General features: G+C 44.0%; 1 protein-coding gene across 4 annotated transcripts in view; it reads left to right on the top strand.

Moving 5' to 3' along the window:
- The window catches only part of SNX4 (sorting nexin 4), a 2,225,118-nt gene that overhangs the window by 1,425,487 nt on the left and 782,611 nt on the right, over positions 1 to 17,020 (top strand). For all 4 annotated transcript variants that reach the window (XM_044075014.1, XM_044075015.1, XM_044075016.1 and 1 more), the window contains one exon: positions 12,232 to 12,297. In XM_044075014.1, the coding sequence (XP_043930949.1) occupies positions 12,232 to 12,297 (66 nt within the window). The remainder of the gene's footprint in view (positions 1 to 12,231; positions 12,298 to 17,020) is intronic.

The following is a 17,020-nucleotide window of genomic DNA, read 5'->3' as shown; positions in this document are numbered from 1 at the left end:
AGGAGTTTTTTTTTTATAATGGAGGTTAGTATAGGTGAGAGGGAAAACCTAGGTAGAGAGGAAGTTGAGTGTGATAAACGTGTTTCAACTGGATTGGGGTTTGTTTGGGGGAAGGTGGTGGTCACCTTAGCTATGGTATCAATAAAATATGAGTCAGAGTGAAGCTATCTCTGTGGGTGATTTATCTGGATTAGGACAAAGATTATTATTTGAGTATGGCAATGTTTCATTTATTTTAATCACCTCTGAGTACATTTCATTTATTTTTCCTCTAAATTACCAAAAGCTTTCTCTTGTTGTGCCAAAGTTGAAGCTTGAACTGTTTTTTTATGAACAGCTGCAGGATTCTTCCTAGCCAATGTTTTTTCTTCGCCTTTTCTGGTTGTCTTATCAGGTTCTCTAAATTTCTTTGTTTGCATCCAGGCAGTATATTTACTAGCCAGTTTAACTCAAGTTGTCATTATCACTGGCTCTTATTTCTCAATTTCTTTTTTCATACTGAAAGAGCTGAAATTAAGCTGTTGATCGATGTGCAGCTGTCTTGGAAGTTCTGTATTTCTTGAGTTTTTGTGGTAAAAGTGTACTGTTGGTACATTTATTTTTGTGTTTTATTTGGTCTGATGTATATTTGGGGAATTGCACGTATGTGAGTGTGTGTGCTGATTATGAACACTTTAGTGGCAACGTGCCTTCCAACTGTCTGTTTCCAGCTGTGTTTATGAAGAAATAGACTTCTCTCAGCAAGAGCATGGATTCACTTACCAGTTCTTTGGTTCCTTCTGTTCCAGTACCTAAGAAAAAGAAAACTGTTGGGGAACCCTTGCCTACACCATGGGCTCAGTCAGTGCCTCAGCTGCTGGTGGGTGACTCTGTGATAGCCACTTCTTCATACTGGTTTCTACTGTTCCCACTGATGTACTCTCATCTGCCACTATGGACCAGGGGTTAGCAATGTCTACTGTGAGTGATCCTTATCTGGCATGGGAGAGAGACTTTCTGGTCATGGGAGTGTCACTTGGAGGTTCTTCCTAGGGTGGCCAGGGTAAGAGACCTTTTTCCCAGCTACAAGTGCCATCCTTGAGTCAGTCTCCTAGCGATGTCACCAGGAAATAGAAACAAAAGCTTAGGCATATTACTTCATTCAACAGTTTTTTCTGTTGAGTTTATTACAGGCTTTGAATCCTTTGGAACAGAACAGATATTTGACTGTTAAAGAAGATAATTCTTGTTTCACAGTTCCTGAGAGTCCTTTATTGGATGAGTCTGATAAGCACAGGGACAGGGTTTCCTGTATTTTCTTCTTATGTCCCACATTCTGATTCTGAGGAATATGGCTCCTTATTTTCTCCTTTTGAGGAATTTTTCCTTTTTCAGAGACTGTCCAGAATGAATAACTTTTGCATTGGTAACAGCATGAATTTTACTGTTTCTTAAGGAGGTATTATGACATATGTTATAAATGGATTTACCACATTCTACTCCCTTTCCTACATTTCTGTAGAATTGACAGAATGGACTGAATGTGCACTGTAGATCTTGAAGTTGCATACTATCACATCACAATGAGCAGGTGCTCTTGAAGATATCTGCACTTTTGGCAGGGAGACTGTCATGATAGGTTTAGGGTGCTACCCCTTGGTCTCACCACAGCCCCCAGGGTGTTCACCAAATGCATGGCAGTGGTGGCAGCTCATCTTAGACTGCACGGATTCAGAATATTTCCTTATTTAGATGACTGGCTCCTTTCCGCACCAGCCAGGCATCTCCTAGAAAAGGACAGGGATTTTTTTACTCCAGTTGTGTCCATTCCTAGGGATCACAGTAAATCTTTGCAAGTCACAACTTCAGCCAGTTCAAGTCTTTGAGATTATAGAAGCTCGTCTGAGCACAGTTTGTATTTTTACTTCAAAGCAGAATTCATTTCCTGAGATTGCATGTCAGACAGATTCTAGACCATCCCTTTCCTCAAGATTAGTTCTTCAAGCCTTAGGTTCAGTGGCTGCAGCAGTCACCCTATTACCTATGGTTCACTTTCACATGAGAATTCTACAGTGGACTCTGTTGGTACAGTGGTCAGTGCTTCGTCATCCATTAAAGCATCCTATAAAATTTTGTGGGCTTGAAAGGATTCCCTACTTTGGTGGATCCAGTCAGACAATCATTTATCATTCCTCCCCCAAAGGCCACGCTGACCACGGGCACCTCCCAGTTTGGGGGTTATTTCTTGGAATGGACTGTTCAGGGTACGTGTCCCCCGAAGAGACCAGTTTGCATATCAGTGTCTTAGAGATGACAGAAATCCTGTTAGCATTGCAGGCTTTTCAGAGCGCTCTCTCTCGCTAGGTACGATTGCTATGCCAACAGACAATATGTCAGTGGTTTGGTGCATCAACAGACTGGGTGGGGGGACCAGATCTTAACCTGCTTTGCCAAGAAGCAATGAGAGTCTGGCAGTGGGTGATCTCCACCCATTTTCTTGTGGCAACGCACATTTCAGGGAAGTCCAGTGTCTTAGCTGACAAGCTCATCAGATCCACCCTGATGCACATGAGTAGTGGTCTCTCAATCCTGTAGTGACAGCAGTGATTTTTCTTCACTGGGGTCAGTGTTGCTGCAACCTCTTTGCCTCTCCCTTATTAACAAGTGCAGCAGGATGTTCTTCATGTTTCACTGTTGCAGTTATCACATTTGGGTTATCCCTGCCAGGGTAGCCTTCGGCCGGCCCAAATACCAGAGATGTATTTCTGCGTCGATTGTTATCACTTGAGGACTGATGTCAGGTCATCAGTAGTCTAAAGTAAGGCAGCCGACGCCATTACATCAGTCTTTCTTGCCGTGGAGCCCGAAGCAGAAGCAGTTTGCATGAGTGCCGGTCGATCGCTACCTGAGTTTCATCTCCGAATTGAAGTAGAAGTATTCTAAAGCTAAGTACCTCATTGGGGATCCTTTTTTCTTGCACTAACCGATGTCAGAAAAAGTTAATAATTGTCTCGCCTGTGAAAAGCAAATACCACACCGAGACTTCCACTCTTACTCTTACTGCATCATTTGTTTAGGCCCAGACCACGACGTCCTCCGTTGTCTCTTCTGTATTTTGTTCAACTCCAGAACTATCCATCATTGGGCCCTTATTGTAGCCAGATATTTTTGTTTACAGTCCTCGAATTCCGATATGGCTTCAGTAAGCCATCCTACAGCAGATTTTCAGAAAAAGCGTAAAGATAAAGACAGAGACAGACTGCACAGGTTCAGACCTACTGACGATGCTTCCATTAAGCTAGTCGTCAGTCCTCCGGTACTCAGTGAGGCACTTTCGCAGCCCCTGATGCCCACTTCAAGTTGATTCGCAGGCTGCTACCGAGACCCTTTTGGAGTACGGTATGCCGCACAACTCTTCTTCGACTAAGGATCCTGCGGTCGTCTCTACCTTGGATGGGTCCAGAGTCGCTGAGCAGGCACTGGCTTCTGTGGAAGTCCTTCGCACTACCAAATCTCAGCATAAACAGATGTCTTCTTTCATAGGTTCATAGGTTCATACTAGGCTATCTGCCCGAGGGCATTTACAAGCCTAGCCCATAGTTTTGTGGCTTACGCCACCCCTTTAGTATGGGGAACTATACCCATTATTTTGCTGTGCCTCTGACTACCATTCTTTCAAAAATGACCGAGGTTCGAACCACACCCAAGAAACCAACGACCCACTCTCAGGTACCTGCTACCTTGTCTTAAATGCTTAAAATGGCGGAAGATCTTATCATGCTGATCAGGGGAAGCCAAGCTACCCCCTCAAAAAGGAAGAGAGAGGTCTGTCCCCTGTAGTTTTGTCTGAACAAGAGTCAGATGAATCTGATGCATCTGACTATGAAGACATGCAACCCCTCTCCACTTATGAGGATTCTGATGCAGAGGACTCCATTCCTTCAGCCTCTCCCCCAGAGGATTTTTCCTTTGGGGAAACCTTACATACTTTTAAGGGAGCATTTCCAGTGGGAGAGTCAAAGACTACCCTCAGTCTAAACAGAGACTCAGGGAATTCCTAGATCTTTCACAACACAGACCCTTGGCCACTCCCCCCCCCCCCCCCCCCCCAGTTTTGGATGTTGTGGATGATGTTTTCCTTGAATCCAGCTTGATTCCCAACACCTTTCCTCCTGCTCCCAGAAAACCCAGACAGCAGCCCCAGGGAATGCAGAGATCAAAATAGTGGACTACCTCCATTTCAAAACCAGGGAGTTCTAAGCCACCCCCTTATGGTAAGAACTCACAAAGACTCACCTCCTCAACCCACCTTCACTTACCCCTAGGAGGAAACTCTCCTTTCACTCAAGCACCTGAGCCACCAAGGATCAATGGGTTCTGAACATTGTGTTTCAGGGATACAAATTTTCCTTCCACACCCTTCCAACCCCAAAAAGGTTCCCAGGTCTACCACTAAATCAGTGGGCAGAGGCAGCCACCCTAGATCTAAAAGAGGCCTACCTCCACATTCCTATCAGGGAATCATGCAGGGAATTTCTCCGCTTTAGGGCAGGATCTCAACACTTTCAGTTCTCTGCACTTCCCTTTGGCTTAGCTACTGCTCCCAGAGTTTTCACAAAATGTCTGGCTCTGGCCATTGCCTTTTGCAGACAAAGAAATATTCAAATTTACCCATACTTGGACAACTGCCTTATTCAGGCAGATAGCCAGGAAAAGCTGCTCAAGCACCTGGCCTTTGTAAAGAATCCTAATAACCTCCCTAGGGTGCACAGTCAACAAAAATACATCCAAACAGGTGCCCACCCAAAGGATAATCTTTCTTGGAGCAAGTCTGGACACAGCATCCCAGATGACATACCTTACACCAGAGAAACAAATTTGACAGCCTACTTCTCTCAACTAGCCACCAGGCCCCAGCTATCTGCAAGGAAGATCCTGCAAGCTCTGGGGTTCATGGCATCTTGCATACTACTCATTCCATATGCCAGACTGCATATGAGGAAACTTCAGTGGTACCTAAAGAGCCTTTGGTGTCAACCCTCTCTAGACCTGGAAACTCTTCTACCTATAATTCCTTGCCTCAGAAAGGAATTTATTTGGTGGGCAACAGCATGCTCCCACAACAAGGGACTGCCCTTCTCCCCACCCCCCGCCATCCAGACCCTCACCACAGATGTATCAGACTACACTTGGAGTGCACACCTGGACGGCAGGTGCATACAGGCCAATGGAGCCCACAGCAAATCCCTCTGCACATCAGTCAAGAAGTGATGATGGCTGTGCAGCATGCCTTGATAGTTTTCAAACCCCTTTTCTCCTCAGGGGTTCCCCTGATCAAAACAGACAACACCACTGTGATGTGGTACATACAAGCAGGGAGGGACTTACTCCTACCCTGTATGCAGGCTGGCCATGACCCTTTGCTCACAGCCTCTTTCATGCAACTACACCTGTTAGCACAATTCCTTCCAGGCTCTCTCAACTCTCTGGCAGACCAATTAAGCAGAAACCTTCTGGACCCACATGAGTGGCAACTCCATAGAAGTACCTTCACCCTAATAACTCAGAAATGGGGAACCCCGAAAGTCGACCTCTTTGCCTCCCACACCAACCATCAACTCAGCAAATTCTGCACCAGGGAGCATCACTGCATGGCTTAGAAAGTGGATGCCATTTCCTTCCCCTGGGTCAATCTATCGGTCTTTGCCTTTCCTCTCCTACCTCTCATCCCAGGGTACTGCTCAAAATAAAGGAGGAAAAACCAAGGACCATTCTTATAGCTTCAGACTGGTCCCGACAACAATGGTACCCCTTGCTGCGCAGCCTGTTCCCGCTGCCTCCATGGCATCTTCCTCAGATTCCAAACCTCCTGACCCAGAGGGAAGGGGAATTCATGCATCCCCAATTGCAGACACTCAATTTGGCAGCTTGACTTATTCCCTAACCAATCTGCCATCCTCAGTAAACAGGGTTCTGGCTGTTATCCATGAGGCCAGATGTCCTAGCACCAGAAAGTCTTATGCAGATAAATGGAAAAGGTTCTGCACCTGGATCCAGGCTAAGGGAACCAATATGGCACAGCCCTCCATCCCTCTCATCCTGGATTACTTAGCTGACCTACTACACAGTGGTCTCTCTTTCTCCTCTATAAAAATTCATGCCTCTGCTATTTCTGCTCATTTTCCCATTGAGAAGCCCCTATTCTCACACCCTTTGATCAAACAGTTCCTTAGAGGGGCTAGCAACATGAGGCCCCCCAGAAGTGCACCAACACCAGCCTGGGACCTTAATTTCGTCTTGGAAAAGCTCACCCTGCACCCTTTCGAACCAGCTTCTTCTGAAGAGCTAAAATTTATCTCCTGAAAGACAGCATTCCTTCTGGCCATCACTTCAGCCAGAAGAGTCTCTGCGCTGCAAGCACTCATGGCTGTGGAACCCTTCGTCATCTTGCATGCAGACAGGGTATCCCTCAGAACTAACCCATCATTCATGCCCAAGGTGGTGTCCAGTGTGGCTGTCAACCAATCCATTCATTTTCCCACATTCTTTCCTAATCCCCAGAACAAGGGGGAAAGGATTCTTCACTGTCTAGATGTGCCCAGACAGCTCAGATTCTATCTGGACAGGACTAAATCCTTCAGAAAGTCTGATCAATTGCTGGTTAGCTTTGCTACAGGGGCAAACGGCAAAGCTATCTCCAAGCAAACCATTTCCAAATGGATAGCACACTGCATCCATTTCTGCTACAAACAGCAAGGAAAGCCTCCCCCCAAGGGGGTCAGGACACACTCCACCAGAGCAGCCTCCACTTCTGCAGCTTTCCTCAGAGGAGTCCCACCAGGGACATCCTGGAGGCTGCCACCAGGACATCTGTTCACACTTTTACCAAGCATTACCACCTGCCTCTCTTCTCCAAATCCAGGGCAGGGTTTGCCTCTGCAGTCTTACAGGACATCCTAGCCAGCCCCTAGTTTCCTTGGCTGCTTCCACCGATTTCTCAGCTTTGGGAATCTACCCAAATGTGATGACTGCAACAGTGAAACGCAAAGAACATAGTACAGTTGTGTACACATACCGTAAATGTAGATATTTGAGTGCATTTACTGTTGCAGTCCTGGTTTCCCTCCCTCCATCCCCCTTTATTCTCTTTCTTCTTTTATTACCATTTTTCTTTGTTGTTCTCTTTTCCTTACAAGGGAAATATTGCTATTTATTTTCCACTGGTGAAGTTCTTCCTCCAGAACCAGGCCTCCTTCTTTGGGGGCTCCTGACAGGTTATGGCAAGAAAAACTGATGTAATGGCATTGGCTGCTTTACTGTATACTACCGACGACCTGACGTCAGTCCTCAAGCGACAACAACCGACGCTGAAATACTATGTCTCTGATATTCGGGCCGGACGAGGGATACCCTGGCAGGGATAACCCAAATGTGATGACTGCAACAGTGAATGCACTCGAACATCTACATTTATGGTAAGTGTACACAACTGTACTTTCTTTGCCCTAATTCCCCCTCAGGGGATGTCACCGAGAGATGCTGTAGTCTACATTTGTCCCTCTGGTCTCCTTTATGCTTATCCTCCCCTTCCCTTAATATCTAAATTTCTTCAGCGAGCACAATGGCCGAAGAGTAAGGTAATCCTCATTGCTCCCTTCTGACCTCAGCAGGTGTGGTTTTCTTTCCTTTGGTCTCATCTTTATGTCCACCTTGGACACGTAAACCAGTCCAGACCTACTGTTGCACCCATCGGGAACGATTCATCCAGACATTCAAGGCCTCAAGTTAACCACATCATTCCTCCGGCTAGACAGTCCAGGCTTTCCTTTCCAGTTCGTCAGACTTTATCCTCATCTCAAAACCCTTCTACCAGAAGGATTTACAAGAGTAAATGGAAAAGATTTTCATATTGGGCAGAACAAAGGAAGCTAAATCCCTTCACATCTCCAATTCCTGCTATATTCAATATTCTGGCTTCAGTTTTTCAGGACAGTGCTAGTTTCTCTACCTTACAAGTCCAGCATGCAGCCATCTCTAATTACCAGATAGATTATAATGCCTTCCCCCTAGCTTCTTAAATTTGTACGGCTTTTCTGAAATCTTCTCTTCTACTTAGACCTTCAGTAAGAGACCCTGCTTCACCCTGGGAACTTAGTGTTTTGCCACAAACTTTAACTCAATCCCCCTTTGAACTTTTGGCCAAGTCAGACCCGAAATTTCTCTTTTATAGGTTCATAGGTATGTACTAGGCTAATTGCCCTGAAACCTTTACAAGCCTAGCTCATAGGATTACCCTGGCATCGTGCCATTGGACCTTAGTTCCCAGTGCCTCTGTTGAGTAAAGCCACTGGAGTGATCCTGGGGTGAATTTTCTATTTCCCATCCAGTCATCACAATTTCTCTTGGAGAGAGCCAGTGAGGTGCACTGCTTGACATGTATGGGAAGTCTATTCCATGGCATGGGCAGTCTCTGGGTTATGAACCTGTCCTTCCAACATGTTCCCGTGATTATGGTAATGAGGTTGAGGTCTCTGGAGCGTGTGGTGCGGAGGGATTTGGATTTCTTTAGATGTAGCATTTCTAACATAGCTGGGTCAGACATGGCTTTGTAAGTCAGGCAGAGATTGCCTTTAAGTAGGCAATATGAGACAGAGAATAGTTGGAGTTTTTTTTGTCTGTCCATATAGGACAAATGTTTAAGGCCTAGGATTCTCTTTGTGAGGTACTTTTGGGGCCTCTCCAATTGTTGCAGGTGTTTAGTGAGGTACATGCCAAATAGGGCATTGTACTCAATGATTGGACTAATGAGGGAAGAGTAGAGGGAGACAATGACCTCTTTTTTCTGGATGCAAAACCCTTAGTAATGAGATGTGGCACATAGAAGGACTTTCTGACCACAGTGGCAATGTGGTGCTCAAAAGAGAGGATGCTGTCAACCTGTGTTCCCAGATCTCTTATAATGCCTTCTGTGTTCAGTGGACTACCATTGATGTGGTAATTCATGGGAACCGGGTTTTTTCCAAAGGGGGTGACGACACATTTTTTGGCATTGAGCTTAAGGCCATGGTTTTGACACCAGTCACTGGTCTCGGTGAGGCCTTTCTGTAGGATTTCAACATCACTTGAGGAGTTAATAATAGCTCCCAACTTGCAATTGTTTGTGAACTGTGTCAGCCAGAGTCCCTTTGTGTCGGCCTGGACTTCAGAGAAGTAGATACCAAACAGGAGAGGTTCCAGGACCGAACCCTGTGGGACTCCACTCGTGACTGGTCGGCAGTCTGACTTGGAGTCAGCTACTTTCACACTGTGGGCTCTACCTGTGAGCCAGTTTGCAACCCACCTAGTGATATAGGGGTTGATGCCTAGCTTAGTGAGTTTTTCTATGATTCCTGAGTGGGGAATGGTGTCAAAAGTCTTGGCCAGATCAAGGTAGGCTGTATGAACCACCTTGCCTTCATCCACAACAAAGAAGTTGACCAAGTTGAGCTGGCATGATCTACCCTTCACAAAACTAGACTGTTTGGGATCCAGAATTTGGAGATCCCCTATATCCTTGTTTATTAGGTCCATGATGATGCGTTCCATATCTTTGCATATCAGACAGGCTAATGGGGCAGTAGTTCCCAGGGTCTGTAGTCGCTCCTCCTTTGTGGAGAGGGATGACTGTAGCAGTGCGCTATTCAGTAGGGACAAAGCCTGAGGTGAGGCTGTGATTGAACAGGGCACACAGGTGAGGTGCCAGTTCACTCTGTAGTTCATGTAGAACACAGCCAGGGATATTGTCAGGTCCCATAGAAGCTGTATTATTGGCCTTGGACAGTGCTGTTTTACCTGTGCAGCAGTAATACTGGGTGTCTGGCAATCTGCTGGTATTGTGACTGGTCCCTGGGGGGGGTGAAGTTGGCACTGAATCTGTCGGCCAGTATGTTGGCAATGTCTGTTGGCTCAGTGTAGGAGGTACTATTGTGCAGTAGTTCAGAGCAAATCTGGGTATTGCCGTGGAGATTCTTTACACAACTATAGAAGGCCGTGTGGTTGTCTTTACTATCTGCTGCAATTCTGTTTTCATAGCTAGCTTTAGAGGATTTGATGAGGAATCTCAACTTTTTGTTGAGACTGATAAGGGCGCTTTTCCAGTCTTGGGACTTCACTTATCCCGCATCAGTTTCCTCCTTTTTTTGTAGAGTTTGTTTATGGCAGGGGACCACCAGATTGGCTTCCTTTTTTTCGAGGAGAGCATCTTGATTCTATTGGGTATGGCGAAATCTATGCATTTGTGTACATGTTCGTACAGTGCATTGGTGTATGATTCGGCAGTCATGCAACTGATCTCCATTTGCATGGGTGCCGTGAACTCAGCCACCTCTGTTTTTAGGAGCCCAAAGTTAGCTTTGAAGTTTTTCATGGTGGTTACCTTTGCAAGTGGTGGGGAGATGTGGATTTCCAAGGTGATTAGTTTGTGGTCGTTTTGGGATTTGTGAAAACAGACCTTCTTTTGTAAAGAGATCATTTTTCTCTAAATCCAGGTCACCCATTCTGTCTTCAAAAAGCACATTGGTTGCATGACCCACAAGGTCTCGTACCCATGCCACTCACCCCAGTACCAGTACCGCCATTTTCCAAAACCCTCTTTATATTGACAGGTTTTAGTAATAAACAGTGGTTGGTCACCCCCAATGTTATACACCATCGGGTCAACCCTAAAAATATTCCAGTGCCGCCTCATTATTTTAGATTGACCGTGTGGGTCATGTAACCGGTGTGCTTTTATTAACAAAAATGTGGATATCACCTTAGAAAACACAATGCACAGTAAAAGTCTCCAAAAAAGGCAACTGTAATGCTACTAGGATAGTGCATTTGGCAAACTGTGATAGCTGTTCTGCATTTTACATCAAGAAGATTGAGCGAACATTAAGAAATAGAATATACGAACATTTATACGATCTTAAACACAAAAAAGAGACTAATGCTTTCTATAAACACTCCTTAAGGTGTACGGACTTCAGGAAGTTTACCTTTGGTATTATCGAACAGATTTTGATAAGTCCAAGGGGTGGGGACTGGAAAACCCTGTTGAGTAAAAGGGAGAGACAGTGGCAATCAAGATTGGCAGCTAATTTCCCACCAGGTTTAAATTAATCCATTTCCATTGTCCCTATCTTAAAAGAAAAAGCAGAGAGGTTATGATAGGGGCACTGGGGCTACAAAGTGAGAACTTAACAACTTCACAATGATCTTTAATAAATAGTGGTAACCCATTTATTTTTTAAAAAATTTTCAAAAAATTTTTTATACTATTTATATTTTTAATTCTATGTATATATATATATATATATATATATATATATATATATATATATATATATATATAATTTGTCTTTGTCAGTTTTGTCATGGATTCTTTTTTGTCATGAAATATACAAAAGGTTGTTGATTAAGTCATGTGACTGGTGAGGGTTATATTAATTGAAAATTATTTATCAATTTGGAAAAGCTTTGTAATTATTTAAGCAGGTTTTACATTATTTTTACTGATTCTGATGAAGTCCCCATTTTGGGAGAGACAAAAGCACTTAATCCGATTGTTTCATTAAAGTGTGGTGTGGAAACCTACTTTTCCTCCATCGTGTGCAGTCCCTTTTATTTTACCTTGGTTTTAAGTGTTTCTTTTGTGGGCTGCACCTGTGCAACTATATGCTTGGTTCATTGAGAACTTGAAAGAGATTGCCAGGGTGCTGGCAAAAACTGCTTAACAGTGAAATAAAATCCATGCTCATTTTCAGTTTCATCAATATTTAGGGTCACTGTGCACCTGATGCATATTTCTGCAGATGATGTAGTTAGACATCAGATACCAACTTTGTTAAATGCCACTGTATCCAGTTGTGATTCTGATTTCATTGATAATTTCAAGGCATTAACCCTTTTACCAAGCCTGACTTGTTTAATCCAAAAGTAAAATAAAAACTGTATAATATTAAAAAAAAAGGGGGGGCTCTCCACTGTTGAGATTTGATTTGAGGCTCTGCAACGTTTCTTTCCCAGGACGCAGTAGTCAACACCATTTTGTGGTGCAGACATGGGCAGCTGTACTCTTAAATCACATGAACATCGATTTAAAGTTGCAGTCATGCAACGCTAAAAGTTATGTTGAATCTTTGTGTTAAATATTTTCAACAGTGTTAAAGGTAAAATGTAATTGATCATAGCTTGTTTTTAAGATACATTAGTTTGCCTTTTGCTTTGTAGTGAGTGGAGTGCAATAGAGAAAGAGATGGGGGATGGACTTCAGAGCGCTGGTCACCACATGGATGTGTGAGTAGTATTCATTTAAATTTGAAATTTACTTTTTAGAACATTTTTGTATATTTTAAGCTTGCATTCTTTCTCTAATTAGTCTGTCACTGTCCTGAACCTTTTAAAGAAAAAAAAAGTGTACCCCAACGGTTTTTATTACTTATTTTACTTGGATTTCCTGTTCATTTAGCACAATGGTAGTTATGCAGTTTGTTTTGAATTTCATGCTTAGGAGTTTAAAATATGATATTCAACATCTACAACTTGAGTGGTGGTTTTACATTTCTTCACCAAATGAGTATGCATTCCATATTTAGCACATGTATAACTAGTTTGCATTATAACCCATCCTCAGTCTTGCATGTTGTCTATTTTTACAGAAACAAATATAAATATATAAAAACTATGTACTGTTATGCACGATATCCCTCTGCAGATTCTGTACTCCTACTCCCATATTCTGTGATAACATTTGTACCTTGACTACAAAGTGAATGTATTTTCAGTTAGCTTCATAGTCCATGTATTTAATTGCAGTACACCAATATAAGATGAAAGAATTTGAAGACATTACATATTAAGCCTTATGCTTTACATAATTCACAGTATAGATCCAGCTTCAGACTTATTAGTTCTGTTCTCACACATCAGTGTAGCATTCTGTATTGCACATATGCATATGGCACCTCTGTCATCACAGTTTCTTCATGTTCTTGTCTTACCTTGATATTATGGAATGCAAACTGTGAACTGCAACAGTATCAGTTCAGATTCTGCATTCTTTTTGCTGTGTTACTGTTGGCACTCATGTCTTGAAAGTCATACTTTGCATTCACAGTACAAATTGTAAATATTGCTTTAACATCCTATCCTGTGCTGTAAATCCAGTGTCTTAAAATAGAATTTGCAGCAGTGAGAGGAGAATATTCAGATCCAATTTTGTCTGTTTTCTTGCAATTCAGTCCATAATTCCCAGCACTCTGCCGTAGTACCCTAGATCTCATTTGACAACTGAAGCATCAGAAGCGTTTCAGGATGAGGGCTCATAGTCAGTGTATCCTTTTTGGACAACTACCTATCTAAACTCCTGTCCTACTGAGAAACTTGTCTCTAGTGTTTTATAGTTGCTTGTTTCTATATTGTTTAAAAATAGTTCTTAGTTACACAGTTTAGGTTAGGCCTTAGGGTAGTGTTTTCTCTACTAATGATAGTAGATGGTAGCTCGATTCCTCTCTTTGTTCTGGTGTTGTGTGAGTTTGTGTATGTGTTTTTTTGTTTCTATAACTAGTTTTTTGTTTATGGGGCAGTTATTCATTCTCTTTGTACTAGACGTCAAGTGGTCAGGGGTTCAAGAAATGTGCTGATTGCAGCCACAAAATTCCCCCTCAAGACCCTCACTCTGTGTTTACTGTTTGGACTCTGCCCGTCTTTAACACCAATTGCGATGTCTGTGCATCCTTTGGTGCCTGAACCCTACAAATTCAAAGGGAAAAGTTGATTGTCAAGCGTCTCCTCCCTCCTCAGATGGGGACTTCCCTTCCTGTTACTTCATCATCATCTGCTGCCACTTCATCTCTGGCCAAGAAAACAGGACAAGAGCAAGGGTAATGAGAAGAAAAGGTTGGAGAAGGACCAAAGAAAAAGAGAGAAAGAAGATTTCAAAAAAATCCATGAGGAGGTCTCTGGATCCCTCTGCTTTGGCCGATCCTGACCCTAAAATTTCAAGGAGGTCATATCAGTCAGTACCTCGGACCCAACCCTCCCCACTTTGGCTCCATTTTTCTCCAGAGCCTGTAAACCAGAGATTGCACACTCCATCTTACAAGAGAAAAGATTTTCAAGACCACCCTCAGTAAGCATCTTCAGCTCAGTCATCCAGAAGCTTCACCTAGCAAGATGTTGATAGAATGATGCAGAAATTCTTGAATGCAGATTCATTTGAGGTTCTCTCAGTGCGATCAACTTCAAATGCATCAAGTACTGGTCCAAAAACCCCTCCTCTTCTATCTGCAATACTGGCCCGCCCATCTGATCTGGTTGTCATGGATCCGACCTTCTCTGGTACTCCTTTGTCAGAGCCAGAAGAGCTTGCTGCTTTGAATCTGATGGTGGTATCCCTGTCTCTTTCAACTCTGAGATGCTTGGATCAGTAAGAGTTTTGAAGCCAAAGCATTGGTGCCAGAACTGGAGGGGACAGGTTGACTCCAAAGTTATCAAACTGTCCATCTCCCTCTCAGGGCTTTGGCCCTCAGCATCTCAATACTGAGGTTGGTCTTGGCACTGGGGACTGTCGACGTTGAGATTTTCCCACCTACTTTAGGCAAAAGGAGATCCCTCTCTGGTCCGATGTTCGTTTCAACGTTAGAGGCCTTTGAAAGGGTGTTGGCTGTGCCAAGGGAAAACATGGAGAGTCGGAACCACAGATTTCAGCTCACTACTACACAAGTTCTCAGTCTGATTCCGATCCTTCTGACCACCCACTAGCTCTGGTTCACTGAAAACAGACATGCAAATGTAAGAACATAGACTCATCTCCTGGAGTTGTTTACAGAAGACATGGATTTGGATGAAGGAGAAGGATCCCCCAGATCTCCCTTAGAATATCTCGCGTGTGGTTAGTTCCCGGAATTGATGAAACAGTGAGGAGGATGGTCCACAGATGATCCTTCACTGGATGAGACCATGTTCTTGGAGGCTTTTGTTTCTGGCTCAACTTCATCCTGGGTAGTACCACCTATTGATCACCTGATTGATCTTATGGCCCAGCAGATGGCTGCAGACAGGATTTTGGCAACACCCAAGGAGAGGAAGCATTGGTGCAGGGGTCCACCTTTAGATGCCATGGTGGTAGCAATGACACCAAGAAGGAACCATCAGAGGGAAATTCCTCTGTTCACCCCTAAAAGGGAGACTAGGGTGTTGGACAGGTTTGGGAAATGGACATATGCTTCAGGGACTTTCCCCTTTTGAGCGCTGAACTGTTTGGCGCATATAACCCGATTTCATAGAGATTTAACTAAGGAGCTCACCAAATCTGTCACAGTCACCTGCTTGTGGATGTCCAAAAGACTGTGGACTTCCCACTTTCCACCTTGCAATCCGTATCAAACATCACCATGCGACTGCTATCGAATGCAGCTGATGGTAGAGTAAGAGCAGCGGGCATTGGTATTACTGTATGCAGTCATGCCTAGCTGCGTCTTTGTGACTTTGCAGAAAGCTTTAAGATGCCCCATTTGATGGATTCACACTTTTTGGGTCTAAGGTAAAAATAACACACTAACCAGGAGTCAACAAGATAGTAAATCCCTCTCTGCAGTGGGAATTTGCTTCTCCACCCCTCAAAGGACCTTCTCCTGGAACCAGAGGGGCAACAAGATGATATAGTTTGGAACATTACAACTTTATTACTATAACACTCCTGAGGACAGAACTCCTTGTGGCAGAGGAGGAGGTAACTCTAATGGGCGTCGCCCAAGAGAGAGAGGTGGATTGCAAAATCAAGGCTTTTGCTGGCCATTTACCAAAAAGTGTTAGCAGCGTCCCTGAAAGGTTGACAGGCTGCTGTGCTCTGAAGGCAGTCAGTGGGGACTTTTCCATGCACCCACAAGCCTGGCAAGAAATAACAGATGTTAAGTTGTCCCATCTCACGTTCGTTCTTGCTGTGTGGGTTCAGAGCCAATCCTTGACTCCGACTCGGCCTACTTCTATAGCTCGGGAGCTGTTTACTGGCTCGAGGCTAACCCTTATCCCAGAATGTCCAGCGTCAGCTACTCAGATCTCGTTTGCCACTTCAGCTGCGAGGTTGCTTCGTTACTGGCTCAGGCTTAGTATAGTTTTTTCTATTATTATTGTTGTTGTTTATTCTTCAGAATTTAACAAGTTTTTGTCTATATAGTACTTTGTATCCCTTATCGCCTTTTCTTGTGTGTTGTGCTTTGTTGGCCGTCGTTCCATACTCGCAGGCCTTTCTGTTTCCCCTGAACTCATTTAAATTAGAGAGTCCCCCCCCCCCTTAAGACAGCCGTTTAAGTTAGAGGCTCTCTTTTTTTCTTTATTTGTTAAAACATAAAAAATAAAAGACTGTTTGCTTCTTTAGTTTAGTTGTTGAAAGATGTCTAAAGAGGCCAAAGTTTCCGGCTTCAAAAAGTGTGACTCATGCTGTCAGAAAATGTCTCTGGCAGATGGGCACACTAGCTGTGTTTATTGTTTAGGGGCTGTGCATCTGCAGGACTCCTGCTCTATCTGTCATGCATTTAGTTCAAGGGTCCTGCAGGAGCACAAAAACAAATTAATCCTTCGAGGATTATGGAAACCACAGGATTCCCCAGCTAAAGGTTCTCAGCCAGTGAAATCCTCTTAAGTCTGTTAAGCCGTCGGCTCCATCTTCGGAGCCGACTCTTGGGCTTGAACAACCAAGTCTGTCGGTGCCGACTAGCATCGACAAGACAACTCCTCCCTCGGCTCCAACTGCTACCTCGGAGCCACAAGCGAGCAAAGTCTCCTTCATTGGAGCTGATCCGCTCGGTGCCACAGTCACCCTTACTCGGACGTGAATGCAGTCATCACTCTTCATCCCACTCCTCTAGGTTATTGGATCAGGATGTGGAGAGAGTAGTCAGCAGGTTGCTTAAGTTACAGGCCCTTGCGAAATTACTTTCCAGCCCACCTCAGCAGGTTGCGTCTCCATCTGCCTCTATCTCCATTCCTCCTCCTACTACACTTAGTTTGGAACCGGAGA

The sequence above is a fragment of the Protopterus annectens genome, chromosome 6.part0 (genome assembly GCF_019279795.1).
Source record: "Protopterus annectens isolate FY-2018-M chromosome 6.part0, PAN1.0, whole genome shotgun sequence".
Lineage (NCBI taxonomy): Eukaryota > Metazoa > Chordata > Ceratodontiformes > Protopteridae > Protopterus > Protopterus annectens.
Note: the sequence above shows the minus strand (reverse complement) of the source record. Positions and strands in the feature narration are given on the sequence as shown.